This window comes from Aspergillus mulundensis, assembly GCF_003369625.1.
Source record: "Aspergillus mulundensis strain DSM 5745 chromosome Unknown scaffold_2, whole genome shotgun sequence".
NCBI classification, from domain to species: domain Eukaryota; kingdom Fungi; phylum Ascomycota; class Eurotiomycetes; order Eurotiales; family Aspergillaceae; genus Aspergillus; species Aspergillus mulundensis.
Window position 1 is genome coordinate 2,475,159 of NW_020797890.1, and position 27,687 is coordinate 2,502,845.

Below are 27,687 nucleotides of genomic sequence, written 5' to 3' on the forward strand. Positions count from 1 at the left end.
GGGTATAGAGATATTACAATGAAGCGAGGGTATAATATAATAAAGCATGCAGGGAGAACGATGAAGGCATGAACCACGTAGGTACCGAACGATAAGAAGTGTCGGCAATTAGGCTCAGCCATGTTCAACTGCCCAGTATTTGACAAGGTCCATCGTGAGGTAATTAATGTTGCGGCATTTGAGATGTTTAGGAAGGGATAACGGTAGACTTCGGCTCGAGATCCTCGCGGCAGGCGGCGGTGATGCTCGCGGGAGACCTTTGATCGAGAGAAAGTCAGAGAGTATGAACAGAACTCGAAGGATCAGTCGTAAGAATATATGATAAATGGAATGATAACGAAATGACGTTGTCCAGTCATCGCAGGTCATCCAGCCGGGAAGTCATTCGTGAATCGCCCAGAGAAAGCAAAGCTTCACTGAGCATAGTAAATGGGTATTAGTGATAAGTTTAGTGTCAAATGTGCTGCAGTAATAGAAGAATTATAAAGGGGTCGTGGTATGGTAGCAGTCGCGTTTGAGATCAAAGCGACTTCTTTCGATGGTGGACTTTCCACTCGGCTTTGGCAACACGCATGAATAGCTCGACGTCTTTGATCGGAATCCAGCTAGTTAGAACCTTCATTGAATTCTCGAAATCTGAATCGAGGATGATTTCTCGCATCCCGTCAATAAGGGCCGCCGAGGTCGCGTGCAGAACATCAAGGCCTTTGCCAAAGCCGCTGGTCTCCGTTCTGCTCGTCGTTGGATGATCCTCAGCATCGCCAAGGAGCATGAAGACATCCCAGACTCGGAGCTGGGCTGGAAAAGGGATCGAATAATTGAACAGTGTCAGATACCATCGGGTGCCGTATGCTGTAGGCGGGATCCCGACTTCGTTCTAATGTACGGCAAATGTGTCAGTGCAAAATGCGCTAGTTTCTGTTGTGAAGGTCAACATACCAGTTTCGCGGCGACTTCTCCTCCTTCCAACCACTCTCGTTCAAAGTCACCGAGGGCCTCCATGAGGCCCGCAAAACCAGAGCGATAGAGTTTCTCCAATCCTCGCAACTGCCACAGCCGAACAAGCATGATGAATGCATGCTCTTCATCGTAGTACGCAAGAAGTGTGGCCGCAAGTGCTGCCATACCCTGAACGTATCCCGTATCCGGAAAGTAGAGGGACATCGCGTGCAACACGCGGAAAAGCAAACGTTGACCACCGCGGTACCGTCGCCTAAACATGATATGGCTAGAGATCGTCCTCGGGACATCGATATCAATCTGTACGTCGTCGGGGGATGATATCTCCTGATACTCTTGGTAGACTGCAATAAGCACTTCTTCCGTCGGGCTATCGCTGTGCTTCTTGGCGCTGGTTTCTAGGAAAGAGTACCATGCTGACGATCGCCACCGGTCAGGTATCCCTTTCCATGTGCGTTCAATCAGTTTCGAACTTTTGGCATCAAAGTCAAATGTCATTCCGCCTCCATGTTTGCCTTTTCTTGTCGGCTTCGCCATTTTGGTCCATTTGTCCTCTCGTTCCCACTCTTTCTTTCTTGCCGCACGCGCAGCGGCACTGTCCAACTTGTCGTCAAACGTAGCAGATTCAGAGGGAAGGGTGAGCATATCCCCAGCCTCATCTTTGAAACGGCGACTGCGATTATGAGGAAGGTGATTTGTCGCTTGTCGGAACCGCGAGGTTGACCGGCGCAAAGGGGAACTAAACGTGCTTTGTGAGGAAGCCGGACGCATAGATGCCTCTGAGTTCTGCCGCGAAGGAGACCGTCCCGTAAACGAGCGGTTGCTTGCTAAGGCCGAAGGTGGTCGCATAGTGCGCCTTCGCCGTGGTGTTTCCGACGCAAGCAGCAAACTGGTGGAAACTCGCTGGATGGGGCTGAACTCTGCACCTTCGGCGGAGTTTGACGCGCGAATGAAGCCATATCTATCCACATCTCCTGCCTTGATATTCTGCCAGTATTCGATGCCCCCAGCCAGCTCGTTGGCCTCTCTTTTAGGGCCAGAAGAGTTGCCGCCAGTGTCAGTGGATGATATAGCCGGTTTATCAGCATCAGAAACGCTGGTTTCAAAAGTCTCCGATTTAGTAGGGGTCGCTTCCTCCCATAGGGTACCGTTCTCCATGGCGAATGATCTGGCCACTTCTGAATCGGTCACGTTCTCGTCTCCTTTTGCGTACATCAATCTGACTCTCCGAGATAACATGTCCTCGTCCGCAGAGATGGCTCTGCTGGGAATACTACTTCGTCGTACACGAAGTAATGACGGGGGCCGTGGACGGACACGAGCAGTTCCTGAGCAATCCACGGGTGAGGTGATTTGTGCGGGCTTCTGGCACTTCTCCTTCGCTTCTATGTCCATATCCTCCGTTCCGTGCGCTTCGGTCTCCTTTCCTGCCGAGTTCGCTTCTTGTTCCTTAAGCTTGCGCTCTAACTGCATTTTTTCCTCCTCCTGAATAAGACTTCCACGCTTGGAGAACCTCATGTTCGACGCACCAAGCCCGTCGAGCGATCCATTCGGAATATCTAGCGAGATGCCACTGAACAGGGGCTCTATCCTCGGAACAGGCGGCGGCGATTCGTCTCTTTGAAGTTCTGCCGACCTCCTACTTCTCAGGGTGCCCCATTTCCGTTCCGACCACCGCGAGCCTGGTCGGGAGCCGGGCCTTGAACCTGGGCGAGAGCTGGGGCGCGATCCGTCATTGACGACAATGCTGGGAATACTGCGCAGAGAGCGTAAACTGACAGTTGATGGTTCGGCTTCTTGTAGGGATGTGATTCCTCTGAGCTTCGCGAAATGTGTAGGAGGCGATAGCCCTCGGTCTAGTTTCGTACCCTGATGTGTCGGGGTGCCAGGCGCCGACTGATCAGGGCCGCTGGACGATGTCGATGTCGTTGTCGTCGTCGCAATCGACCTGCTTTCGGAGGAAGGGAACTGATCGACTGGAAGCGGTAATGAAGTGGTTTGGGTTACTGAAGGGTCCGTCGTACTCGTAGTCATCTCTTCGGGGGAAGAGGATCGTTCCGACATTTCGACGGGCGACGGGGAGGATCGCGTGTCTCCCATTATCCTGGCATGACTTGCACCTGGATCTCTTTGGGGCTTCAATTGTCCAGCGGTTCCCACTGCTACCCCTATAGAGCTATTTCCCAAGTCCGGATTTCCTTCTTCCTTTCGTTTCGCAGGACGGGTCTAAAGGGAGCGAGGCGGCGGGGCGGTTTGGGGAGACAAAGGATCGAATCGTCGCACGAACGTCGCGCCAGTCAATCGCAGCCTAAGATATATAGTACGGGCCACAAGGGGGTAAAGCGAAGGACACTTGTGAGATAGTTTCCACCGAGCAGTTGAACATGACCATCCCCAGGGGTTCGGTGCCTAAAAATGGGGGGAGTCTGAGAACTGAATCGGGTCGAGGGTGCCAGTTGTCGGCCGCGGCTGCTTCACTGACACTTGGCAGGCGGACAGATTTCCGACAACGCAGCCAGCTGTTAAAGGAAGGTGGCAATCGCAACTGAATACAAACCGAGGAAAGGACAGACAAGAGCGAAAAGAGAGCGAAAGGGTGGTGGGAGTTTGAATTCAGTCGTCGCAGCTGAGGCTTGAAGAAGGGATCGCGAAGGGGTTACGAATCGATCCACTTGGGGGTGGTTCATATAGAGACTAAGGCTGACCTTGACAAGAATAGTCGGCTCTAGGCGCACACTAACAGCACTTTCAATCCTTGTCTTCCTTGAGGACTTAGAGAATAACACCGAGGAATAATGATAATGATGAGCTCCAGCAGCTGCAAAAACAGAGTTCTTCAATGGCGATGATGAAAATGATCCACAGAGCGGCCGATTCCATGGATGGCAACAATGCAATTGTTCTGCAAACCGGGTTTGACGTCAACTATCAAGGCTTCAGACTCAGTTATGCACTGATACTTATCAATAGTCGCATGGTTCTATCGCTCTATCGGCCCCTGGCTCGTGCTCTGAGACAAAGGGGGCCCCGATCTATACTCTGTTTACGGTTTTGCGCACTCCGGATTTGCTATACCCATTTCCAATGCAAGGAATCTAAACTTCCCTTCCATTATCGCTTCCCTTTCCTTTTATTTTTCTGTTTGTCGTCAAGCCATCGCTCCGGGCAACTAGTCGTGTATTCCTTCCAAATCCCAAAAAATAACTCCAAAAAGCCAGATACCAGCTGGCCATAAATGCAAACCCATACGTACAGAGGGTACAGTCAAGTACACGCGGTGCTGAAACACGAAAAACAGGCGATGGACGAGCGAGTGAAGAGGACCATGTGACGACAACGACGGACGACGTACAATGGAGATATTGCGGCCAGTTGTCTTTCGCCGCGCTATAATTTATGCCACTGTCGTGGTGTTGGCAGTTGACCGAGACGGCTCACGCCCAGAACGAGATGGTTCGATAGGTTCCTTGGGTAAAAGTTCGATCTGCCGGACGAGGAAGCTCTTCTCGTCCGTGAACTGGTCATCGTCTGTGCGGTCCTCGAGGAATTTCGGGAGGAATTTTAACAACCGGTCCCGGTTATTGATAAGAATCCGCTGTACCGCCACTGACTTGTCTGGGTTCGCGACGAATACCTAACCACATTCTTTGTCAACGTCGTTGCATCCTACCCTGGCAGAAGAGGTTGCACCCTCCACATACCTTAAAAACATGGAATCCCTCATACTGGACCATCTTGCGATCATCCCGCAGGAGCTTCATGCAGAGTTTGAGGTTTTCTCCGCTCTCGACATAGCGCATCATCACACTGTAGTTGGCGCGGTCTAGTAAGATCTCGCCGAGGAGCTTGATACTTTGTCGCTTGGTAACATATGACTCAGACTGGACGAGGAAAGTGTTAAACTGTGAGAAAAAGTAGTCGAAGTTCGTGGCTAGGTATCCAGTCACGAGGGACTTGTGACGCGTCAGGATCTCCTAAAGAACAGCATTGAGTTAGAAGAATCTTAGTAGAGCAGCGTTTTTGATGCTCTTACCCTGAAGGTTGTGAAGGCATCTGCACTTAGCTCAAAGGTGCCCCGATCAATCCAATGGAAGAATCTCCAGAAAACACCCGTTCCTCGCTGGGGAACGTTGGGCTGGACTTCGGTGAGTCTGATTGCCGGCTCCCCCTCTTTTGACTGATCGTAAAGAATGATAGCGGCGATTACGTCAAATTTCAACGCCTCCCTGAGGATAGTGCCACATGGCATAGCACTTTGGCTGTGTTCGTAGCCCCGACATAACTCAATAATGATTTCAGGCCGATTGTGCACGATGTAAGAGATGACAGGAGGGTCTGGTGAATTCCCTTGAGGAGGTTTAAAGCGCAGTATGTGAGAGAATATTGTTTGAGTGTCTTTCCTTGCTTCAAATGGGAGGTTGTGCAGAGCCACCGCGAGTTCGTAAAGCAGATCCTCTTGCAGCATAGCCTGGACCAGACCGTGGACCTGATCGGTAGAGGCATCGAGTTCTGTCAGGCTCAGAGTCAGTACGTTGAACTCCATGCTGTACAAGATTATGTTGTGAGCTGCACGAACCTTGAGTTCCCTGCACCATTACTTTCATCTGGGAAAGTTGCTTGGCCAACTCATCCTCCACCTAGAGGGTGTTAGCAGGTCTCAAATCCTTGGAGAAAGGTTCGTAGGGTAAACTAGCCTTAGGAGCAGCTGAAGGCTCACGGAGCCTCTGCAACAAGTCCTTGATTGATCTCACAACATCGGATGGCTGGCGGGATCGACCGCGGCTAAAGAAGAAGGCCATTCTTGTTTATCTTATCAATGGCACAGCGAAGGGTAAGAAGATAAGACAACTGTGTTGAAAGGTTTGTGGAAGACGATAAGCAGAAGCTAGGATATCGAGCGAGTATAAAGTGCAGCCATTGATGATCTCCAGAAAGGTATATAATTGTGAGATGTGGTGACGGCTCGATGCTTTGTTGCTTGGAAGCGGTCCGGGTGATTGTTGGCGGGGAAGCCGCCCGGGCCTGAAGCTCCGTTGTCTTATCAGTTGGTGTAAACAAATCAAACAAACCAACCCACTGGACGGAGGCGGGGCAACCATTTCTAGGAAATTTCTTCCCCTGCTAGCAAGTTAACGCGCCGGCTGCTTTCTAGACGTCGAATATATTTTCTATTATTTGAGTCTATAGCACCGATCGGACTGCAGTTATTCGAACACTTCCCCCGCAGTACTCGACATGTCCGCCCCCTCCGCAGAAGAACGCTCTCTAAAGGACGTCGATCGTGACTCCGTTACCTCTGAGGATTCAGACGCCACCGATGAAGAGGGATGGGAAGACGTCGAGCCGGATGATGAAACGCAGCCGGTCGTTGGTCTTTTTTCTGATAAAGTCTACCCAGATATTCGATCAATGCTCAAGGAGAGCAAAGATAAATACAACTTTGATCTAAGGAAAATACAAAAGGAGCTTGGTGTGTAGACAATTGATCTAACTCTGGACATTGGAGTATACATCTCGCCGGTGTGCCTTTGCGGCCTACGCTTGAATGAGATATTCTCTGACTTGTAGCTTTGCTGACCTTTCCGTTCTTCAATCGCTAGATTTGGACTTTTTGGATACTATCAAACTCGTCAACTATATACGCACTTCCGTAAAAGATGGGAATATGTCTCCTGATGTGTCCACAAAGGATAAATTCCAAGACGACATCTATCTGAAACCTGTCTTGGAGGACGACGCACTCCTATACAGTCTGGATGACATCGAGGACGAAGAATCGGACAAGGCCGGTGAAACTCAAGCTGAACGCCAGGTAGTTGAGCTCCAGGAAGAGTTGGAGCGCCTCCAGATTCAGTTCTCGGAGTATAGACTCGCGGTTCAAAAATCGCTGGAGGAGCAATTGGCGAAGGAAGAGGAGAAGCCCGCTAGTCAGGCTGCTGGTCGTGCTGCCACCAAGGCTGAAGAAGTTGATTCGGACTACTTTACTTCATACTCATATAACGGTATGCTGCTCGATAATCACACTTTCGAAGCTTTTGTTTGCTAATATATGGCTTAGGCATCCACGAGTCCATGCTCAAAGACACGATCCGTACTGACTCCTACCGGGATTTCGTCTACGAGAACAAGCACGTTTTCAAAGATAAAGTTGTCCTTGATGTTGGCTGTGGAACCGGAATCCTGTCTATGTTTTGTGCCAAAGCGGGTGCTCGAAAGGTTATCTCCGTCGACAATTCGAACATCATCGATCGGGCGAAAGAGATCGTTTACGAGAACGGTTTTGGTGATGTTATAACGTATGTACCCAATAGTGCAGCACGTATTTGATCCTATAACTGAAGCCTTTTCACAGATGCATTCGCGGCAAGATCGAGGAAGTCACATTGCCTGTCGAACAGGTGGACATTATCATTTCCGAATGGATGGGTTACGGCTTGTTATTCGAAGCCATGTTTGACTCTGTCATCTACGCTCGGGACCGCTACCTTGCTCCAGGGGGTCTTATGGCACCTTCGCACGCTACGCTTCGCCTTGCGCCGCTGGCCGATGCGGACTTGGTTCAGTCGCACATCGGATTCTGGCACGATGTATACGGCTTCAACATGAAGAGTATGCTCACTGGCATCTATGACGAAGCGCTTGTCCGCACCGTGCCGGTATCTGCTATTGCTGGGGAATCCGATATCTTCCTGACCCTTCCACTGCACACTATCACTGTGGAGGAATTGTCTTTCTTGAAGGACTTTGAGGTCACCCTAAAAGAAGATGTTGACGCGCTCGATGGTTGGGCTATCTGGTTCGACATCTTCTTCATGCCATCCAGTGAGTCCAATCTTCCGCCCAATGCTACCCCGTCGGACCTGCAGAAGAAGGGCATCGTGTCTTTTACCACCGGTCCAGATGGTAAAGAGACTCATTGGCAACAAACCATCCTTCTGATCGACCATGGAAAGAAAGATGCGATTCCGCTAAAGAAAGGCCAGTTGATCAAGGGTAAGGTTGGTTATCAGAAGAAGGATGCGAACTCCAGGTCCCTGGATATCACTGTTGAATATGACGCGCAAGTCGGCGAGAAAGGGGAGAAAGGGGATCAGAAGTGGGCGTTACAATAAGGATAAGCTCCGATTAAAAGTTTTGCTTCCGTTTCTCTCGACGTCATTTTTGTGCGCAACAGCTGTGAACCACAAGATCATAAATTCGTAGATATACGGTGCCTGCCCGTACCAACCGTTGTTAGTGCATCTATCATTTCCGATGTTTTGAATAGGCTTGTGCATCGCGCCGACGGCTATTATGTCTGTCGCTGTCGCGATCGCGATCGCGACGGCGATGGCTATGATGACGATGGGAACGCGAGGGAGATCTAGAACGAGAGCGCCGCCGATGTGAATAACTGGACGTCTTACTATGGGAATGTCGGGGATGCGTGGCTGACTTCCGGTCCCTCTTCTCTCGATCAACTCGACCTGTGTCTGGCAGGCCATCGAGTCTAAAATCCTCTAAGCTATCCCTCGACTGGGACTGCCTCCCACGGCGGTGCGACCGGGCATTCTCCGCAGACTTTAAGGCGTTAAGCTCTCTGCTCCGTTCTTGATTCCATTTCTGTCGTTGTTCTTCAACCGACTTCAGCTGACGGATGCCTTTCTTCATCGCCGCGAGAGGATCGTTGAGGTCCATGCGTGCTTTCTCCCTTTCCTGCCTCAAAGGATCCTCATTACCCCAGACATCTTTATTAGGCATCGCCTCAGGATATAAGCCATCACCACGCGAAGACGAGTACCAGGGGTCCTTGCCGACATCTTGACGGAATCCGGCTGCATTGGAAAACCGCATCGTGTATTGATCTTCATAGCTCCGCTGCTTATCCGCGACCTCCTTTACAGCCTCGGGATTCTTCTCCGCACGCTTATGAGGCTGTTCGTCAGGAAAGAGGTTGATGTGTCCATCGCTATCGTAGAGCGGCGCGTCGTGTTTGCTTGTTCGAGCATGTATCAGTTCATCGCGTTTCGCCAGCGCAAGCTCCGCGTCCTCTCTAGCAAACCTGATATCGCGATCTGTATCGTTCTCGCCAGCTAAGCGCCTCCGCTTTCTATGACCTCTCGTGTAATCGGCATGGGATTGCCTTTCTGTTCGCGATGTATGTTCCGGCGGCGGAGGGGTGGGGGGTCGTTCACCGCGGAGTATTTGGATTCGTCGCTCGGCGTCGACTTCTTGCATACGACGCTCATCTTCCTCCTCCTGCGCCTTGGCTTGCGCTTCATCTCCTCGGACGCGCGCGATATTTTCTGGATTATAGACGTTCCATGACTTCTTCCCGAGAAGGTGACTGTTGAGATGACGTATGAGTATTCAGGTTTCGCAGGCAACACGATGCGATAGAACTTACAGAGGCATTTTGAGCCGTGAGCTATACTAGATAGTTCGAGCCACGCGGTCAGGATGTCAAACACCAATGCAAATGAGACTGCGTCGCGAGGCTCAAGCTCTAAGCTTGACGGCCCAGATGGTTGTCGGTAAATTAAAATCAGTCTCCGCCCGGGCCCGCGGTGGCTCAACACCCTGCCCCATCCCAGCTGCCTGCGGAGATCAGCTCCACGCCACGTTGCGCTTCTTTCATACTTTCATACATCAACGGCCGTTTCTATTGAATTCAAGTGTGTCTCTACACATCTTTGGACTTACACTTACTGCGATATTCGCTGTCGAAGACTCGCCAGTTGACCGCTTCTTTGTGGAGTTGCCGAGACAAGCTGCGGGCAGCGTTGACCTTGGGAAGCTCACCTCATCAGTGAACTTTTCCTGCTCTCATTGTCGCTAACAGCCCTTTGGTGAGCCCCATGGTACACCATGTTTAATCGCAATAACTACTCGAACCCTTTTGGGTCTAATCCTCCTCCCCAGAGGGACGGTTACTCACGGCCTTCGCAAGGCTACCCACCGCAGCACGGAGCTCCTGACGCAGGGTATGAAGATATCCTAGAATCAAATTGGTATTCCTAGAGGATGGATGGCTAATATTTGCGCTCGACTTAGGGGTTACGGAACACCCCCGCCGCGACGACCTGCACCGGGTACTCGCCCGCCGCCGCAGGCCCCGATGGGAGGCAGACCGAGTGAAGGAGGGGCCTGGGCTTTGACGCCAAAGGAGAGTCCGAATAAGGAATGCCAATTTGGAAACCTGTAAGTGTGGACTAACCGAGCTTCGAGGTGTGACACTCCCTGACTGAACAACTGCCAGCGTTGCGCTCTCCGCCCAAGACTTTCCCCGCGCTCAGTTCGGATACGAAGATATTTTGATCATTGTCAATGGCCTCTACGTGTTTACCGCACGCGTCCTCGATGAATTCCCTCCGGGATACATTGGACTCTCCAGCATCCAAAGACCATGGGCCAAGGCTGGATTCCGAGACTCCCTCGATGTTCGCATCTATGATCCTTTCCGACAGGGCGGAGAGGCGTATCTCGGTTCTGCGGACATTGAGGTCAAATTTGCTGGAAAATTACGGCCGGATACTTTGTATGATCAGGATGAGCTTCTTAGTTCTGTGATCAAGGTATGCGTGGCTTGTTTGGGCTTCCGATGATCTACCTAACTGATGTTTCCAGAATTTCAATGGCCAAATCTTCGCACCGGGGCAACCGGTACTGATGGACCATCACGGCGTGCCGCTACAGTTGACAGTCAAGACCATCCTTCGTGTTAGTCTTACTTCGGAGAAGGACACCAGTAAGATGCCGGAGTCGGAACCTACAGCTAGGGGCATCCTCACGAAGCATACTTTGATCAACTTCTTCAAGGATCCTCAGAGTGAGATCCAGATCAAACCAGCGAAGAACAGGCCCGCGGCCAATGCTATCATCCAGCCCGACTTCAACACCGAGAAGATGGGAATTGGTGGTCTCGACTCAGAGTTTCACACAATCTTCCGTCGCGCATTCGCGTCGCGTATCTTCCCACCTGACATCGTGCAGAAGCTTGGTATCCAGCACGTGAAAGGTATCTTGCTGTTCGGACCGCCTGGTACCGGTAAAACTTTGCTGGCGCGACAAATCGGAAAGATGCTGAATGCGCGAGAGCCCAAGATTATCAACGGTCCAGAGGTCCTGAACAAGTTCGTCGGGCAGTCAGAAGAGAACATCCGTAAGCTTTTCGCCGATGCAGAACAGGAATATAAGGAAAAGGGCGACGAAAGTGGACTCCACATCATTATCTTCGATGAATTGGATGCTGTATGTAAACAGCGTGGCAGTGGAGCGGGTGGCGGTACCGGAGTCGGCGATAGCGTGGTCAACCAACTGCTCTCAAAGATGGATGGTGTTGACCAGCTAAACAACATTCTACTCATTGGTATGACAAACAGGAAAGATATGATTGATGATGCCTTGCTGCGACCTGGTCGTCTGGAAGTGCACGTTGAAATCTCACTCCCCGATGAGGCCGGCCGAGCTCAAATTCTCGGCATCCACACTCAGAACATGAGACAAAGTGAACTGATGGATCCGAGTGTCAATCTGCCAGAGATAGCTGGTTTGACAAAAAACTACTCAGGTGCTGAGATTGCTGGTCTCGTGAAGGCTGCAACTTCCTTCGCCTTCAATCGTCATATCGACTCAGGTAAAACGGTTAGGGTTAAGGATGACGCCGCTGATATGAAGGTTAACCACTCCGATTTTATTCTTGCTCTTGATGAAATCCAACCGGCTTTCGGTGTGTCCGAGGATGAGATTAAGAGATGCATTGAGCACGACATCATCAACTACTCAGACAAGATTGACAATGTTCTCAATGAAGGAGAGGCATTGGCGAGAGGTCTTGGCCGCCCTGAGCAGACACCTTTGTGGTCCGTCTTGCTTAATGGACCGCCTGGGAGTGGAAAGACCGCTCTTGCAGCTCAGATCGCGCTTGACTCGGGGGCGCCTTTCATCAAAATGGTCTGCCCTGAAGATATCGCCGGTTTCAGCGAATCCGCTAAGATCCAGCACATTCTCAGGGTCTTCAACGATGCCTACAAAAGCCAAACAAGCGTTGTTGTTGTCGATGATATTGAGACCATCATTGATTATGTGTCGGTTGGGCCCCGGTTCAGCAACAGCGTCCTACAGACGTTGAAGGTTTTGTTTAAGAAACGGCCACCGAAAAACAGAAGACTTCTTATCCTCGCGACCACAAGCGAGCGAGTACTTATGAAGGAATTGAATATCTACAACTCTTTCAACTCCGACATCGATGTTCCGAATGTCACGAGTCATGAAGAGCTGAAGCACATCATGGAGAAATCTGAGGTGTTCACAAGCGAGCAGATCGCAGAGGCTCTGGAGCGCATCGAGCCTCTCAAAGGAGAAACAGCGTACAGCATCACTTCCGGTGTTGGAATCAAGAAAGTCTTCGATGGTATCGAGCTCGCGAAGAAGACTCCAGACCAGCTAGTGACTCAATTTGTGCGCTTTATCAACAGTGCAGTCCAGGAAGGAGGACTGACTACTAGAAGAGCGGTTTAGTGGGAGATGAGAGGTCATGAGAGGTCTTTTTGGGAATTATTATGGACATAAATATGTTTTACCTATCCTTATCCTGACTCGCCCCAGCACAAGGTTATACTAAGATGGTCTTAAACGAAACTTTTATTTAGAGTACTTTTGGCTGTGAGATGCTTTTTGATTGAAGACCTAGTGCTGACTAGAATTGAGACAGTTCTATAATCATTCTTGTCTAGCTTATAGATGAAGTTTCACATGAGTCAATAATTTGCGTGATTTTCATCCCTCAAAGTGTTCAGTCATTGTAAGCTGCCCGCATCCTGCTTCCCTACTTCCCTAACACATCCACCTGCCACATCACAGATACTCTTCAACCTCACCTGGGCTCATTTTCTCAGTGACCTAATTCTTTCTTATCAAGCAATCACTTTCTATACTTGTCTACCAAAGCCAACAGATCTCTCCACCCCTCTTTTCTGCCTACTCTGGAGGCAGTCCGAAGCCATGCCACCTTCCCAAGCAAACGAAGACCAACACAAGTCTCCGCCCGACATGTACCATAAGACCGCGCCCAAGCAGATCCTCCAAAGAAAGCAAATATCACAGCAAGAGTACGATCTTCGGGAAGAATGGGCTCCTGAAACCGTCAATGATTACCAGGTGACTCCCAACAACCCTCTGCCAGCCGCTCCACACGACCAGGCACAGCTACAGCCAAAGCCAAATCAAGGAGGATGGGAACCTTATAACACTGAGGAAAGACATTCGCTGCATCAGCCTCAGCATTATCAGCACGCCGCTACCATCGCAGGCCCAAGTGCAAACGCAAACACCAACACCAACAACAAGCAAGGCCGTGTGCTCAACAGACGCTCCACTTTGTTCGAGGAATGGAAGGCTAAAAGCTTGCGGAGCCCGGAGCAGGTGGAAGAGGCTCGTGCGGTGCAGAGGGAGAATAAGACTGGCAACAGGAGGATCAATACGTCGGGAGATGTCAGAGTGGCAATGGGAGAGCGCTTTGATAAGGCTGGCAGTGGGCAAGTGAAGCATAAGCCAAAGAATGATAGTCGTGGTCGACAAGTCGGATTGATCAATAACAAGAGCAATGCTGTGTCTGGCGATGCTAGGAAGCCTTTGGTGGAACACACTGCTGAAGCGTCTAATATTCCAAAATCCGAATTAGCAAACACTCAGCTGGCCGATTTGAACAAGACCAAGGATATTACTACGTCCGGGGGTACCGAAAAGACACTGAAAGAGCCTTTGAATGGTACGGCCGATACTGAGGCGAAGACCGAGCCGGCCAAGAAAGGCCTTATTCACCAAGCCAAGACTCAGGATAATGCTGTTCCTGAAGATGCTAATAAGCCCATAAGAGCTTTGGTTGAAAGCGCTGATGGCCACGCAAAGATACAGCCGGCGAATCATGGTTATATTCAGCAACCAGAGGTGAATGATCATCAGCATAAGATCAATTTCGGAGATGTCATAGAGCCATCGGCAGAGCCTTCAACTGGGACATCTGATGTTCAGGCGAAGACTAAGTCGGTAGAGAATGATCTCACTCAGCAACCCGGGGCGGAGACTCAAGAGTCTTCGGCAATAGCTGAAACTCAGACGAAGCCCGAGCTAGCAAACAGAAATCTTCCTCAGCACAACGAGAAAGACAATACTGAAGATAGTATCACGCGAGATGCTGGGCAGACTATGTCTGGAGATACCAAAGCACCGCTTGATGGGCTCTCGGGTGGAACACCTGATACTCAGACAAAGGCCAATTTGGAGACCGATGGCTGCGTGCCGGAGACTGCGGTAACCAAGACCGAAGACACTATCACGTCCAAGGGCACTATTAGGGATAAAAGGAAGAATTCCAAACGAGCAGCCGTTCTTCAAGCGAAGCCCCTACCTTCAAATGATGGCAGCAATCAACAACCTGAAGAAAATAAGGCCGGTAATGTCATTGAAGGTAAATTTGCATTCCCATCGCTTACCGAATGCCCAATGGGTACACGAATAGCGCTAACTCATGGTCTAGTAGCTCACCACTCTGCTCCATCTTCCGATAAAGTCAATGCGCCCATGAGTGTTCCCATGGTCAAGCCGAGAGAAAACACCAGGGGAAGGTCTAATAGAAAAGGGAGGACCAGCAACAACCAAGTGGAGGACCCAGAGCGCCAGTGCTCCCGCGAACGTCAGGCTGCTCAAGCAGATCAGCCCTGCCACACTCGCCAATCTTCTCGAGGTCGTCCAGGCTTGCAGGAACATCAAGCATCTCTGGGACTGCAGACCTCTCAGGCGACTCGGCCTATCAATGCACGTCAGCCCTCCAAGGAGCGTCAGGGCTCCCACGCACATCACCCTTCTCAGTCTCGACAGGTCCCCGTGGAGCGTCAGCAACGCTCCCGTGAGCGCTCGAGCGAGCAAGTAGCATATACAGCTCCAAATGGCACTCAGCTTACTGTGGAAGAGTTAAGACGGTTGGGCAACGGAAATATACTTGCCGGCAAGGATAAAGTGTACTTCATGCCTTGCTTCATAGAAGATCCCTGGAGCGGTCTGATTCCCGTTCCGGTGACCCGTCCGCGCGATCTCATGTTCCGATTCTAAGTGTACGGGCGGTCTGGCCGTATGTGCTTTACCTATGGAACCAAGAGGAGCTGAGTACGTTCGATGGATGTGGATTGGTGTATGGATCGAGCAGTTCACATGTCATGTTGATAGATCTCTTCTATTACTCCGCGTCTTTCCATTGACGTACGCCTGCTGAATGGCAGTCATTTTACTCGGGGACTTGATGCCTTGGTTTTGAACTATACCTTATCCAAGCTCGTCTTGCTTGCCTCAGTTTTTGTGTGAACAGCACGTTGTCACATACTTTCTTATGCTAGTCAGCCAAGGGAATGTCGTCCATAGCACTATCAACCAATACATACACTAAGATCTACTCCATCTCATAGACCGATATCCACTTACATAGTGCATGCACGTTGAAGAGATGCACCCTAAGCAATGTAGGTAGGGTAATGTCCCAGTAGATGATCACGTGACGTCCAACCCCCTTGACCCATCCATTCTTCCACCCTTGGTACCTAACGTGCGCAAATTGGGTACTACTCTCATTGCCTGACCAGTCGCGCTTTTTGCCAGAGCAGCCGCTCGCACTATCTAAAATGAGCTTGGTGGGGCGGAGATATGATGCCAACGTCTGAAACAGCTCGTGCGTTGAACGACAACAACTGTTTGGTTAGGGATCAGACCTGCGTCCTGCCCTGTTATCTTCACTATCGATCTACAGCGGAGGGCTGTACAGGCTTTCCTGGCACTGCCTTGTCTCTTCTCGATTTGAATTGGACCTTTGGTGACTTGACTGGTCGAAAAAGGTGTGCTGAGACGGTGTCTGGTGTTTGCAGTCGAGCTGGGTGGTACACTCGGCACACCTGCTCAAGGCTAACTCCTAAGCACGTGGAGCAGGCGTTCTACAGGAGAAGCCAGTGCAAAGCCATGGCTGGGAATGCTACGCGGGGCGCAAAAGCACATGATGATGTGACCTCATCCTATACGGAGTAGTGCCACTCTAGACGGGCGAGGTGAGTTGCAGGGGGATGTGCCAGTTTCGGCTTTAGTGGCAGTTTGCTTATAACCTATAATTTCTAGGAGACACGAAACGACGCGGCGCAACGGGTATATTTTGGTCAATTAAGCACGCTACCAGGGAGACTGAAGGCCTAAATTTACAACACAAGACGCAACCAACGAAGAACTGTCCCAACCCAAACCAAAAACCAGCCCAAACCAACCAGCCATAAAAAGTACAAAACCTGGGATTATCCGATTGCGCGGGCACCCTGACCCCGTGCGAAGGAAAAGAAGCTGAAGTCGTCGTCAATGTCGTTACAAAGTTCATGGATGGACCACCCGGAGAGCCGAAGAGGAGAACCAAAAGAAAACAAGGAAACCGTGCTCCTATGGGGCCTAGTTGTCGTCGAGCGTGTACTTCTTCGATGCTCGTCGGTATTCTTCAGGGTGAAGACTTTCGGCCTTCGATTTCAGGGTGCTGCGAATCACGGACCTGTTAGCTTGCTTGAATCACGCCGCGGAGGTGCCATTCCTTCCTCTGCGGGCTCCAGTCACATTGCTAGCCACGAAACCGCCAAGAGTCACCATAGCGGCGGAGCGGATATCCGCTCCCTCTGAGCGGAGCGGGATCTGACGACAATCGCTGGTCCCAAAGACAAAGAGTGTCAGGATCAAGAAAGGCGTTGAGATACTCACTTGACACGCTTCTGGGTCCATTCTAGATCTCGCTTGGTCTCCCGGGCGACCTTGATTCCGTCTGCGAAGCTTGTACGCACACCTTTCAAGCGCCGCTGGGCAAGAGCTTGCAATTCAAGAAGCTCATGTTGCTTAGCGTTAAGCTGACCTGAGCTATTATTCCACGCCGTTAGCACATGTTGTCAGATTTCTTTTGTCTTACGAGGTTCTTGAGTCTGCTTGTTTCAAAGGGCGAGGATGTTGCTCTTCTCTTCAAAAACTGGAGAGTGCTTACGCTTGCGCCTGCATAGCTAGGCCCTTATCCAGTGAAGTCGGGTCAAACGCATTTTGCAAACGGTCATTGAGAACATCAACAACGTCCACACTCGAGAAGGAGCCCGAGCTGGATTCGTAATCGCCGCTGGCACTTCCGGTGCTGTAGCTGAATCCGCCAGAGGTACGGCTACCCGTTGTGGTGCTTGCATCGGAAAGATCTGGCGGAGATCCTGACACTCGACTGATGGGATAGAGGCTTGCAGGGCCTGGGACCTTTGAGGGGACATTCATAGGAAGAGCAGGGGACTGGTAGTGATGGGTCGCCATTGTGATAAGATTATGAGGCTTGGGAAAGAGGACACAAGAAGCAATGGTGGTTGGAGTGGATGTATGAGAAGGGGTCCTTGTGAAGCAGGAAGTGATGCTGTTCAGTGTCTGTGGTCGAGGTGAACTTGGAAGATGGAAAAGGAAGAGGAAGGAAAGAAGACGACAACCTGAAAGTTGAGGGCTTTTATAGGCCTCCGCGGGGGGTCTTCCATCCGGCGGAGCCCGTCTCGAAGGTGATGACAGAGGCAAGGAAAGATAAAGATGAGGGGGTAGATGCGATGGGCAGGCCACCCATTGGGTGAATGTCTATCACGGCAGCTTTTCTCCTGTACCCCCCCAACCCCCGTCCTCCTAGTCCGACCAGTTCCCTTCGAGCCCAACCCCCCAATTCCGCCCCTCCCCCGATTTCTGGTCGCCAATTCGCCCCTCGCCCCGAAATGACCCCGCTCTGGTGGGAAGACTAGAAGCTAAAGGAGCCAGATTGACGTCCGGAGACTGGTCCAGCCCTCGCTATCACTACGTGTTGGGACACAAGCCCACACATCAGTGGCAAGTCGGTGATCTCGGGCACTGAATTTGTGATGGTGCTTTTTCTTTTCATTTCCGTCAGGCTGCAGCAGAACTTGGACATAGGGGACGCATGAGAAAGGTATAAAGCCGGCGTCGTCGACGCGGAATAGGGCTCGTTTCTCCGCTCGCGAAATTTATAGACGGACCTCGGCCGCCGATGACGACTTCTTACCCTAAGTCTTCCCATCTCTCTACTTCACGGAAGTCCTCCTAGGTTTGCTCTCCAACATCGTCAATGTCTTTCTCTCTCTCTAATGCACCTTTCTTTCTTTACGTGCGCACCAAGGTCACTCCATGTCATTACCGGGGGGCTGGGTGGCTGGGAGAACATGAAAGCCGGAGAGGACCCGCGGAGGAAGAGAACGAGAATAAAAGCACATATGGTCAATAGCGATGCACCGAGCTACCTTGACTGCCCAATGAATGTTCGCATTGGCACTAGCTAGCTTTCTGTTTTTGCAGGTCCGGAATTGGGCGCCTGACGTTCTTTCTTTTCGCCGTCCGAATGCATCGTCCAGACGTTGGGCAAGTGATCGAAATAGGGCATCAAGGAACCTTTAGCCCATGCTTGTGAGTCCGTGGTTTTCGCGCCCAATGCCTCCCGATCCGCTCTTCTGTTGCAAACCCATGACAAAACGGAAGCTGCATATGCATGGCTAACGCAATTGCAGATCTAGAATATGGCGAGCCAATGTCGGAACATATCAAATGGCACGGCAGTTGGACATCAGTGCATAAATTGTGGCCGGCGGGAGGCCCAAGAGTACGCCGGAAACCTCAAATCTTGACGCCAGGTCTTGTCTGAGCATTACCACCTCGATACCGAGCGCCTGAAATCGAGCGAGTGGCACGACGCCTAGGAAGGGACCCGGAATCCGTGTAACGGGAGAGCATGAGTTTGTCCTGGCTGAGGGAAAGAACGTTCGATGAGTTGGCAGTCCGTCGCTCTGAAAGCCGGCTGCTCGGCGGTTGTTTACCCGCTTGGACCTCGACCTCGGAAAACAGCCTCATCCAACGGGCGTTTTAGAGTGAATTGCGGGAAGACAAACGGCTGCAAGCGCTTTAGACGCGACCAACCTGGGGAGCTTGACGGGGAACCCTTTCAGGTGGACCTGCTTTGATCTATTTACAGGAACAGGTAACCTGCCTAATCAGCCGCCAGACAAAGACCGGCGGCGGCACGATGGAGATAATCTTTTTTGCTCGCAGGACTCGGGAGGAAAACGGGCACAACAGGCTGCAGGGAGTGGAGAAAGATCATCGAGAGAAGAATTGGCACGAATCACCACCCAATCTCGCCGGCTGACATGATCTGTCGGGCTCGGACGCAAGTGCATGCCTTCTCGCCTTCGACTGGACCATTGTCCTGGGTAAGATAATGGAACACCATTCAAGTTCTTGGATCTTCTCACGATGACATCCACCTTAATCCACCGAAGCCACTGAGAACCCAGCTCGCCCGGCCTCTCATGCAATCACCAAAACGTCGCGCCCTACACCATTTCGCTCCCTCACGCCGTCGCCGCTGTGACCTTATCCATTCGGGCCTTGGCCAGTCCTTCCCGTGCGGAATTCGCCTGAGCTCTACCAAACAGAAAACCTGCACAGGTTGACCCCGATGAGATGACGCCGTCTTTCCTCTCACACGAGCCCAACCGGAGAGTTGGGTGATACAGAGGCCCAACTATGCGAAACGCAGAATTCAGAGCTTGGGCAGGACATTCCGTCTTCTTTGAAGGTACCAATCTTCAATCCCAGGATCTCGAACGCTTTCGTTTTCCGGAGCCTTCGCCGGCCTCGCGTGAATTTTGCACCATCCTACCCATGCTTTTTCAACACTCTGAGACCATAATGGCGACGGCACTATCTTGGTTTTTCTGACTTCCCGAGGGATAGTCTAGCGGCTCGCGGATTTCCTTGTCGTTTTGGTCGGGTGGTCTAATGCAACATTCTGCTCGACATTTTGCTCATGTTGCATCGGCTCGATACGCACTATCTGCCCAGCTACCTGGTACTTTGCCTAACAATTCTTGCCCTCGTCGATCAAATTACACTCTAAACGACTTTGCCCAAGAGTGAGACAGATCTTACGATGGCCGATCGATCGTGAGGTGGTTCCGCTTCAACTCCGTTTGTTTCAGAAGATCTTTACTCTATCACGGCACTCATCCCCCAGCATTATTCAGAAATCATCCAGGATCATCAGCACCATGACCTCTCCATTATGAGGGATGATTCTTTGACACCTGGATGGCCATGAAATGCAGACTGCACTGCAGTGGATGCAACGGATGTGGGGTTACGTGGAGGTTCGCCTCTCGTTCGGTTTGCTCTTGCGCAGTCCCTCACCGCCACATGCACCTTGGACAGTTACCTACTTGCCTCCTCCATACAGGAAGGGGCCGACCAGCCGTTTTGTCGAAAGTGAACTAGCTTGCAGCTGCTGGACCCTATCCCGTTCGTCGGTGCATTTTGGGTTTTTGGTCTACCAGAAAACCGCGCGAAAGTGATGATGGGCTGATGATAAAAGGATTGACAGGCTGACTCCTGACAAAGTTGGAGAGCATACCATGCAGCGCTTTCCCCTTCAGGCCAAGATGATTGCCAGAAGTCTAGACTGTCCAGGCTAATGTCGAATCATTGATATTCAGCGGCATTAGAGTACCCTGACTCTGCCAGCAATCCGGCATCCAAGACGTCCTTTTACTATGCAACACGTGTCGTGGCCCGTGGGAGTATCGACGGTAGATGTCGAGTCGCGTGTACTCCGCGGATCTCGAGTAAGTTCTTCGGCTAAATGAACCGGCGCTTTCGCTTCTCCGTAACAGCGTCAATCGAGGTCTCGGCGTAATCTTTGGTGTTTCAAGCTGCCCTTCAGCGAATGCTTATTAGTATCGCTCGCGCTTACTATTCCTAAGTGTCTTTAGTTTTCTAACATTCATAATCAGTAGGTGGAATTTTGAATGGAAGAGTGAAATAGCACGCGACTTGGGGTAATAGGCATAAATACGCGAATCAATCGTCGACACATAGATATTAGAATTGGGTATTATTGCCTACGGTTCAAGACGATTGACGTAGTGTGAAGCTTTTATACATTATCTAATAGTCGGTCTATCGGACATCGGACAGTGAATGAGAAGCATCTAACGATCTATATCATCTCCGAAAATCCCCCAAAGTCATTTATAAACATGAATAAATGCATCAGATTGCTATTGCAGGCGGGTATCCTTTCAAATATCACTAAAAATGCCCCATATCTAGGTGATCATTCCAGCGCAGCGTATATCACCAATCAACCAATCAATCATATAGTAGCAAGAGATTTTCTCTACTGCGACAGGAAAGAGAAAATGAGAAAATATGGCTATGGGGAGAGGAGGAGGGAAGGCGGATGGACAAAGGGTGTAAAGTAAGGTAAGTGCCGCAGGGAGTATAGAAGGGAAGCAAACAGAGGAAGAAAGTAAAGCAGATTTGAGAGAATACAAGGTTCCGAAAGTAAGAGGTAGAATGATGTAGTATAGTATAGAATGTTGTTGAGGGGTTTCCGCGGCAGCGGACAGAGGAATGACGTCGGTAGACAAGCAGGTAACAGTACTGCCCCAAGAAGAAAAGCAACCCTGATCAAAGCCGGAAATTGACGCCATGCAATGGGTTGAAAGGTCCAAAAGAACAATACTCCTGAAATTGCAAACCCCCTTGATGCTCATAGGTATCCATAACACGCAAAGCCAAATGCAAATGCACGAGGGTAAACAGAAAAAAGGGCTGAAAAAAAGGCCCGCAATAATTAGGACAAGTGGATGGCCAAGTTTCAAATCAGAAAGATACGGAACCCACCTAATGCGCCCCTTTGTGAAGGCTCTCCATCAATGCAAACATCCCAGGGCAATAATGAACAAAGTATCCCAGAAACGATACAGCCGCAAAGGACTTTTGCGAACAGTTCGTTCCAGTGAGCTCATCCACCACGCGCTTCTCGAACGGCCTTGAGTGGATTTAGCCACTAGCTGCAGCTTCATCCAGCGCGATGACTGTCCTCGCTTCCTTCCCTGAGCCGGTCACGAAGTAAAAGCAGAGGCCGCCCAGGGTCAAGAAGGCCCATCATCATCTTTCCCAACTCATTGTGCTTGATTGGCTTCGTAACATAATCATTGAAACCGGCGCGCGCGGCGTCTTCGATTTGGTCGGTCATCGCATTGGCAGATAGGGCCATGATCGGTATTTGGGGGTAATGATTCTTCATTTCCCACATGCGAATCTCGCGGCACGTCTCGTAGCCGTTCTTGATAGGCATTTGGATATCGCACTATATGATGATTAGTCAGTTGCTTGGGGTTCCGGTCTTCAAATACTCACTATAATCAAGGAGTAGTATCCTGGTTCTTTGGAGAAGACCATGTCTGTGCACTGCTGTCCATCACCAGCAGTTTCCGCCATGACCTTGATCTTGTCAAGGTACTTCATCATAACCTATGGTTCGTCAGCAAGATCTGAGAATAATGTAACGCCCATAGTTGGCGAGACGGAAGAGCCCTGAAAATATTACATACCATGCGGTTTGTTTCATCATCCTCGACAAGCAATACTCGGTAACCTTTATTCCCAATTACCTCCTTTACCATCTTAGACATGGTCTTGAAGTTGTTGTTGATGGCACGAGCCATGTCTTGGTTCCTATCCTTGCTGAGATCTCTCCTATTGCCAGGATCGAATATCGGCGAGAATGCAGAAGGTTTGACGGGCTTCGGCACAGTGAATGCGCGCCTTCCGCTAGCAGATAGTTGCTTGATATGGGCATTGACTTCTCGCTTCTGATAGAGGTCGGAGATAATGACGAGGGTCGGTGCCTTTTCTAGCTCTCGGGCCGCAACAAAGTTGATTACTTCGAGAACCTCATCAACATTAGGAAGATTGAGGACAAGGTGAGTGACATGAGAGCCAGACTCAAAATCTGTTGAATCCTTCCAATCCTCAACATCGATGAACGATGTAATTGAGTGCTGAATTTCGTGCGGAACCACTTGCTCAATATGTTGTGTGATAGCTTTGCGAGTGTTCTCTTGGGGACACAGTATTACAATGGAATATGAACTGTATGACTCTGGAGGCTGCGAGGTCGTTTCAATCTCGGTGGCAGCACCGGAGTCGGGGGAACCGGAGGCCTCGGGCTGAGTTGGTGTTGATCTAGAGGTGTCAAATCTAACCATAGGGTCAATGCTATGAAGATCGGGGGTCGGTAACGCCGACGAGAATGAAGAACGCGCCGATGAGCTACCGAGACCGAAACGAGCAGAAAGCTCTAGACTGTTTGGCGGCAGGGAAAGTGGAGACCCGGGGATTGATTGAGAATCAACAGCTTCCGAAGCTTTAGGATCCAATGATTCTTTGGACGAGAAAAGCAATTTCTGAAAAGAGCTGGTCTTTGAAGGCGCCCGCGTTTCTCGAGCAACCTCGCCGGGGCCCGGTGGTGTTGGTGCGTCAACCTTGACAAAGAACGAGAATTTGGCACCTTGCCCTTCCTTGCTGCTCGGCGTTAACCGGCCACCATGCATCTCGACCAGCTGCTTAGACAAGAACAATCCAAGCCCACTACCCGCATTTTGTTGTGATGCGTTTGATCCCAATTGGCTGAACCGTTGCATCAGACGCTCAGCATCCTGCGCACTAAACCCTTTGCCAGTATCGACAACGTCGAAGTTCATTAGAATCTCGGTAGGTTTGCGAATGGCGGCAGGATCGTGGTAGATGGAGCAGCGAATGTGGATCTCTCCCTGAGCAGTGAACTTGACCGCATTGCCAACAAGGTTTATCAGAATCTGTCGGATACGGAACCTATCACCGATGACCATGGGCGGAACATCTACATCCATAAGATAATTCATCTCGAGGCCTTTGTCGATTGCTCTTGATGACACGGTATCGATTACATCTTCGATGACAGATCGCACATGGAACCAGGAACTGACCAAGGACATTTTTCCGGCTTCAACCCTAGAAACATCTAGAATATTGTCAACCAGCTCGCGGAGATTCGTTGAGCTGTTTTGGATGGTATCGAGCATCCGTCTCTGATCTGTGTCCAATGATGTATCTAGAATGAATGGAATAGTGCCAAGAATTCCGTTTAGGGGAGTACGGATCTCGTGCGACATGTTGCTGAAGAACTTGGTCTTTGATTCCATTTGGTTGTTGAGTTGCTGCATCGCTTTGTTGAGCTCTCTCTCAAGATTCTTGCGATCATTGATATCAGTACAAGTGCCGTACCAGGAAGCCTCGCCGCTCCCAAAGCTGCTGGTTTCGACTCGAACCAGGCGAACAAGGTGCCATCGGAAATCGCCTCCTTTTGATCGAAGCCTGATTTCCGTTGAATAAAATACACGGCCATTCTCATCGCGCTGTACGGAAGCGACGCCCCGCTTGACTAGCTCATCAAGAGCCGGGGTTACACGATTGTCAAGACGGGGATCTTGGATTTCTGTCTTCTTTCCCAAGACCTCAGGCGGTTGTTCTGCGGACTGAGAGGTCGAGATACTTCTTTGGGTCCCGGAGGCGAGATACAAGGAGAGCAGACCGCATTTTTCCAAGTCATCGTGATGTACGTGCTTTGCGAAGCCAAAATTAAGTGCATCCTCGAGTTTCTGACCTGTGTATAGATGCCATTGCTCGTTCACAAAGATGAGTCCCCTATTTTCAGTTGCTTCGAACACTATCTGCGGAACTGAATTTGAGAATGCTCGGTATTTGGCGTCGATTGCAAACTTCTCTCGCTCTTGAGCAGCCTTGAGCTCAGTGACGTGCTGTTCGTGAATATCCAGGAACGACCCAATCCAGTACAGAACCTCTCCTGTTGATGAGAGCAACGGGTTGGCACGGAAGATGAACCAGCGGTACGCCGACTCGTCGTTGAAACGCTTGACACGAACCCGTTCCGTGAATTGTGAGCCAGTAAGTAATGCATTCGCCCACTTCTCAGCAACATTACTGCGTTCGCTGTCGTGAATATTCTGCCATGGGTCCCTTAATTTTTGTTCCTGGGGCTGGCTTCGCCTAAAGGCATCAAATTTGGAGTTGGTCCAGATAACCTCTCCGCTTTGGGGCTTGGCTAGGAAAAGATGCAACGGGACAGAATTCAGCATAAGCTGCGCCACGGTGTCGGTAAAGGGTCGCGACTCGCGTTGGAGCTGTGCATAGAATGAATTATTAGAGTGGTGTCGTGAGGATGTCTGGGTTGGTGATACGACAGAAGGCGGTTTGATCTCGTGAGGCGACGGAGCAGTTATGTTTGAATCATGGGGGGGAGCTTCGCATGGCTTTCCTGGTGATATGGCCGAAGGGGATGTAGCAGCCTGCCTTATTCTTGCCAAGCGGGATCTATGTTGACCGGAAGCATCGCGGGTCGATTTTGAGCGCGGAAGCCCAAAATAGCTGTCGGGTTCTTTGCCAAGAAATCTCGCACCCAGTCCAGGAGATTCAGAAATGCCAGGCATGTTTGGATCAAGGTAAGGAGTTCCTAAGGCCGATAATGAGGGACTAAACCTGGTAGAGCTCGCCCTGTCATCGGGGCTAGATAGACTAGCCCTCGCAGACAGGGAACCATCATCCGGTCCCGTGTAGTTGAGCTGATTACTGAGACCAGCCACGAGTTCTAACTCGCTACTCTCGTCAGAAAATGTCCCACCGATCCCGAGAAAATGTCCGAAACGGGGATGTTCGAGTCGAGAGGTAGCCTGCCGCTCTAGTTGACTGTAATGTTGGGCCAAGCAAAATGAAGTCGTGAGATGAGGCATGAGATAGGCTAAAGACTGCCTCAGATTCGTGGGATACGGTATAACCGGAGATAAGATCGAGATAACTGCAACAGGAAATCTCAGTGGAGACGAATTAGAGCGTTTTGAAGGCCCGGCATGTAGTAACGGAATGTGGACGACAGATTTTGCCAGGTCAACGCCAATGGCCTCCAGAGGATCCGGATTTGAGTAGTCATGCAACGGAGGGTGTTTAGCGAAAGCGCTCTCATCCACCGTATGATTGGAAAAAAACGGGTTTTGCTCAGGTTGCCCGCGGGGTGCTGGGGAAGGAGCCGGAGACTGAGACCAAGGAGATGGCGGGATTTGCTCATACTCATCGAGGAACTGCATCAAAGGGAGCCGTTGGGGATTGAGAGCAGACACTGCTGGGTTGGAAATGGCCTTGGCTAGCGGGACAGATGCGTGAGAAGGCTCGGCGGTAGGAGTGACTTGAACTTTATCTTCGGGAGTTTGCACAGGCTCATCATGAGGCAGCTTGGATGCCGAGGCGTGAGAGTACTCTCGGGTCAGAATGACAGGCTTGGTGCGCCCAAACAATTTCACCACGCCAGTTCGTTTAATTAGAGGATCAGGTTCCGTCTCTAGTGCCCTAGGCGTCTGGAACACAGTAAGACGGCCATTGTGCTGAGTCGAGCTCAGAGTGTCCAGAGGCACAGTCTGTACAGTCGTTGGATTTTGGCTATATTCCCGCTTGGGTGAAGTATCCGACTTGAGTGGGCTCTTTGATCGGAGCAATACGTCTTCGTCATTTCTTTTCCTGTCCTTGCCAAAACCAGCAAAAGAATGGCGGGCAAGTAGTGGCGGTCGGGCCACGGAGCTGGCTGGTGTCGGAGGTCCGTTGATAATATCTGGCGCGGCGGTAGCCTCCTTTTCTCTGTCCGCGTGCACCGAGACCCTTGGGTATGCCTCCTCGGCTATACTTGCATCATTCAATGGATGATCAGCTTCAGGGACATTATCGTTAAAACCCGCCTTTTGGCCCCATGGGACATTCTCAAGGTCCGTTAAATCCCCAGGTACAGCAAGTGATGCTCGCTCCACTCCATAATGAGTCCGTAGAATTTGGATGAGATTGGACCACCAGGCCTCGAGGCCTGGATCCGCATTAAGTTGCAGCGTGAGCTCGTATAGATTTGGGCTTGGATAGGCGGGATCTTCCGTCACAGGTTTGTGGTCTTGCGGCACGAAGATGTTGTTGGAAGGGAGTAAGCCGGGAGCCGACTGCCCTTCGACCGGGATCTGTGACGATGCGATGGCACCCTTCAACTTGTCCGCGGGTAAAGTCAACTTGAAAGAACCGTTGTTTAGTTGAGAGAAGAATTTTTGTTTCGTGGATTGCGGCGGCATATCTGGAAATGGGTATGACGGGGTCCTCTCGGAGAAGGCTTCAGGAGTTGTCTGCGAATCCGTGCCTCTAATTGTGCCGCTAGATCCGGCTGAATCGGGCGCTCCTGTAAGGGATGGTACGACTTGCGGCGACAATACATTTGAAATGCGTCTCTTCTTGGTCGACTCCTGAGCAACGGATGAAACGGAACCCTGCGACGGAGCGGTTTCGTGATGTACTGAGGGGCCTTGGTTCTCGGAACTTCGCATCTGCTGATACGCAAGCAAATCTTCCATCTGCCGGCGGAGTTCCTTCAGAGTCGGCTGGTTACGAACCAGATCCTCCTGGAGTCCGTTTCTTGCATCCAAATTCTCTTTCTTGGCTGAGGCGGGTGTTCGATTGGGTTTCGCGGCCTGTTCGGACGAGGCAGAATAATGCGGAGAGTTAGCCTTCCAACTGTTATCTTCCGAGCCATAGAGTCCATCGAGTGTGTATGCGCTGTCTTCAACTTGGGCAAAACTGGAGAGAGTTTGGGAGAAGAAACGATGGTGGGAGTGAGGAACAGCAACAGGCGAAGAGGCCTCAGCCGGCGATGGAAGCGGAGGTGTTCTCATGCTGTGAACTTCCCCCATGATGCACTTCCTCCCACCGCCGGGCAGTTAATTAATATTCCTAGGCGAA

The 27,687-nt window shown here is 50.8% G+C and overlaps 8 protein-coding genes across 8 annotated transcripts; 3 read left to right on the forward strand and 5 right to left on the reverse strand.

Moving 5' to 3' along the window:
* Positions 1–520: 520 nt before the first annotated feature.
* Positions 521–3,024, reverse strand: DSM5745_03457 (putative TBC domain protein; the record flags this gene model as incomplete). Its single annotated transcript, XM_026745473.1, has 2 exons — positions 521–877; positions 940–3,024. 2 exons carry the CDS (start codon positions 3,022–3,024, stop codon positions 521–523), a joined length of 2,442 nt encoding a protein of 813 aa, XP_026606339.1.
* A 1,330-nt stretch (positions 3,025–4,354) lies between these two features.
* On the reverse strand, positions 4,355–5,759 carry DSM5745_03458 (Mo25 family protein; the record flags this gene model as incomplete). The annotated part of the gene is made up of 5 exons (XM_026745474.1): positions 4,355–4,594; positions 4,662–4,934; positions 4,994–5,469; positions 5,537–5,597; positions 5,712–5,759. 5 exons carry the CDS (start codon positions 5,757–5,759, stop codon positions 4,355–4,357), a joined length of 1,098 nt encoding a protein of 365 aa, XP_026606340.1.
* A 436-nt stretch (positions 5,760–6,195) lies between these two features.
* Positions 6,196–8,072, forward strand: DSM5745_03459 (protein arginine methyltransferase RmtB; the record flags this gene model as incomplete). The annotated part of the gene is made up of 4 exons (XM_026745475.1): positions 6,196–6,430; positions 6,561–6,962; positions 7,019–7,256; positions 7,313–8,072. The coding sequence occupies 4 exons, from the start codon at positions 6,196–6,198 to the stop codon at positions 8,070–8,072; spliced, it is 1,635 nt and encodes a 544-aa protein (XP_026606341.1).
* A 392-nt stretch (positions 8,073–8,464) lies between these two features.
* DSM5745_03460 (uncharacterized protein) lies at positions 8,465–9,354 on the reverse strand (the record flags this gene model as incomplete). Its single annotated transcript, XM_026745476.1, has 3 exons — positions 8,465–8,520; positions 8,595–9,286; positions 9,347–9,354. 3 exons carry the CDS (start codon positions 9,352–9,354, stop codon positions 8,465–8,467), a joined length of 756 nt encoding a protein of 251 aa, XP_026606342.1.
* Positions 9,355–9,807: 453 nt separating this feature from the next.
* On the forward strand, positions 9,808–12,459 carry DSM5745_03461 (AAA family ATPase SEC18; the record flags this gene model as incomplete). The annotated part of the gene is made up of 4 exons (XM_026745477.1): positions 9,808–9,923; positions 9,994–10,140; positions 10,199–10,514; positions 10,567–12,459. 4 exons carry the CDS (start codon positions 9,808–9,810, stop codon positions 12,457–12,459), a joined length of 2,472 nt encoding a protein of 823 aa, XP_026606343.1.
* Positions 12,460–12,942: 483 nt separating this feature from the next.
* On the forward strand, positions 12,943–15,048 carry DSM5745_03462 (uncharacterized protein; the record flags this gene model as incomplete). The annotated part of the gene is made up of 2 exons (XM_026745478.1): positions 12,943–14,407; positions 14,477–15,048. The coding sequence occupies 2 exons, from the start codon at positions 12,943–12,945 to the stop codon at positions 15,046–15,048; spliced, it is 2,037 nt and encodes a 678-aa protein (XP_026606344.1).
* A 1,479-nt stretch (positions 15,049–16,527) lies between these two features.
* Positions 16,528–17,295, reverse strand: DSM5745_03463 (KxDL motif-containing protein; the record flags this gene model as incomplete). Its single annotated transcript, XM_026745479.1, has 3 exons — positions 16,528–16,660; positions 16,714–16,866; positions 16,988–17,295. 3 exons carry the CDS (start codon positions 17,293–17,295, stop codon positions 16,528–16,530), a joined length of 594 nt encoding a protein of 197 aa, XP_026606345.1.
* A 4,591-nt stretch (positions 17,296–21,886) lies between these two features.
* pkhB (putative sensor histidine kinase/response regulator) lies at positions 21,887–27,620 on the reverse strand (the record flags this gene model as incomplete). The annotated part of the gene is made up of 3 exons (XM_026745480.1): positions 21,887–22,177; positions 22,228–22,341; positions 22,422–27,620. 3 exons carry the CDS (start codon positions 27,618–27,620, stop codon positions 21,887–21,889), a joined length of 5,604 nt encoding a protein of 1,867 aa, XP_026606346.1.
* Between the last annotated feature and the right edge of the window lie 67 nt (positions 27,621–27,687).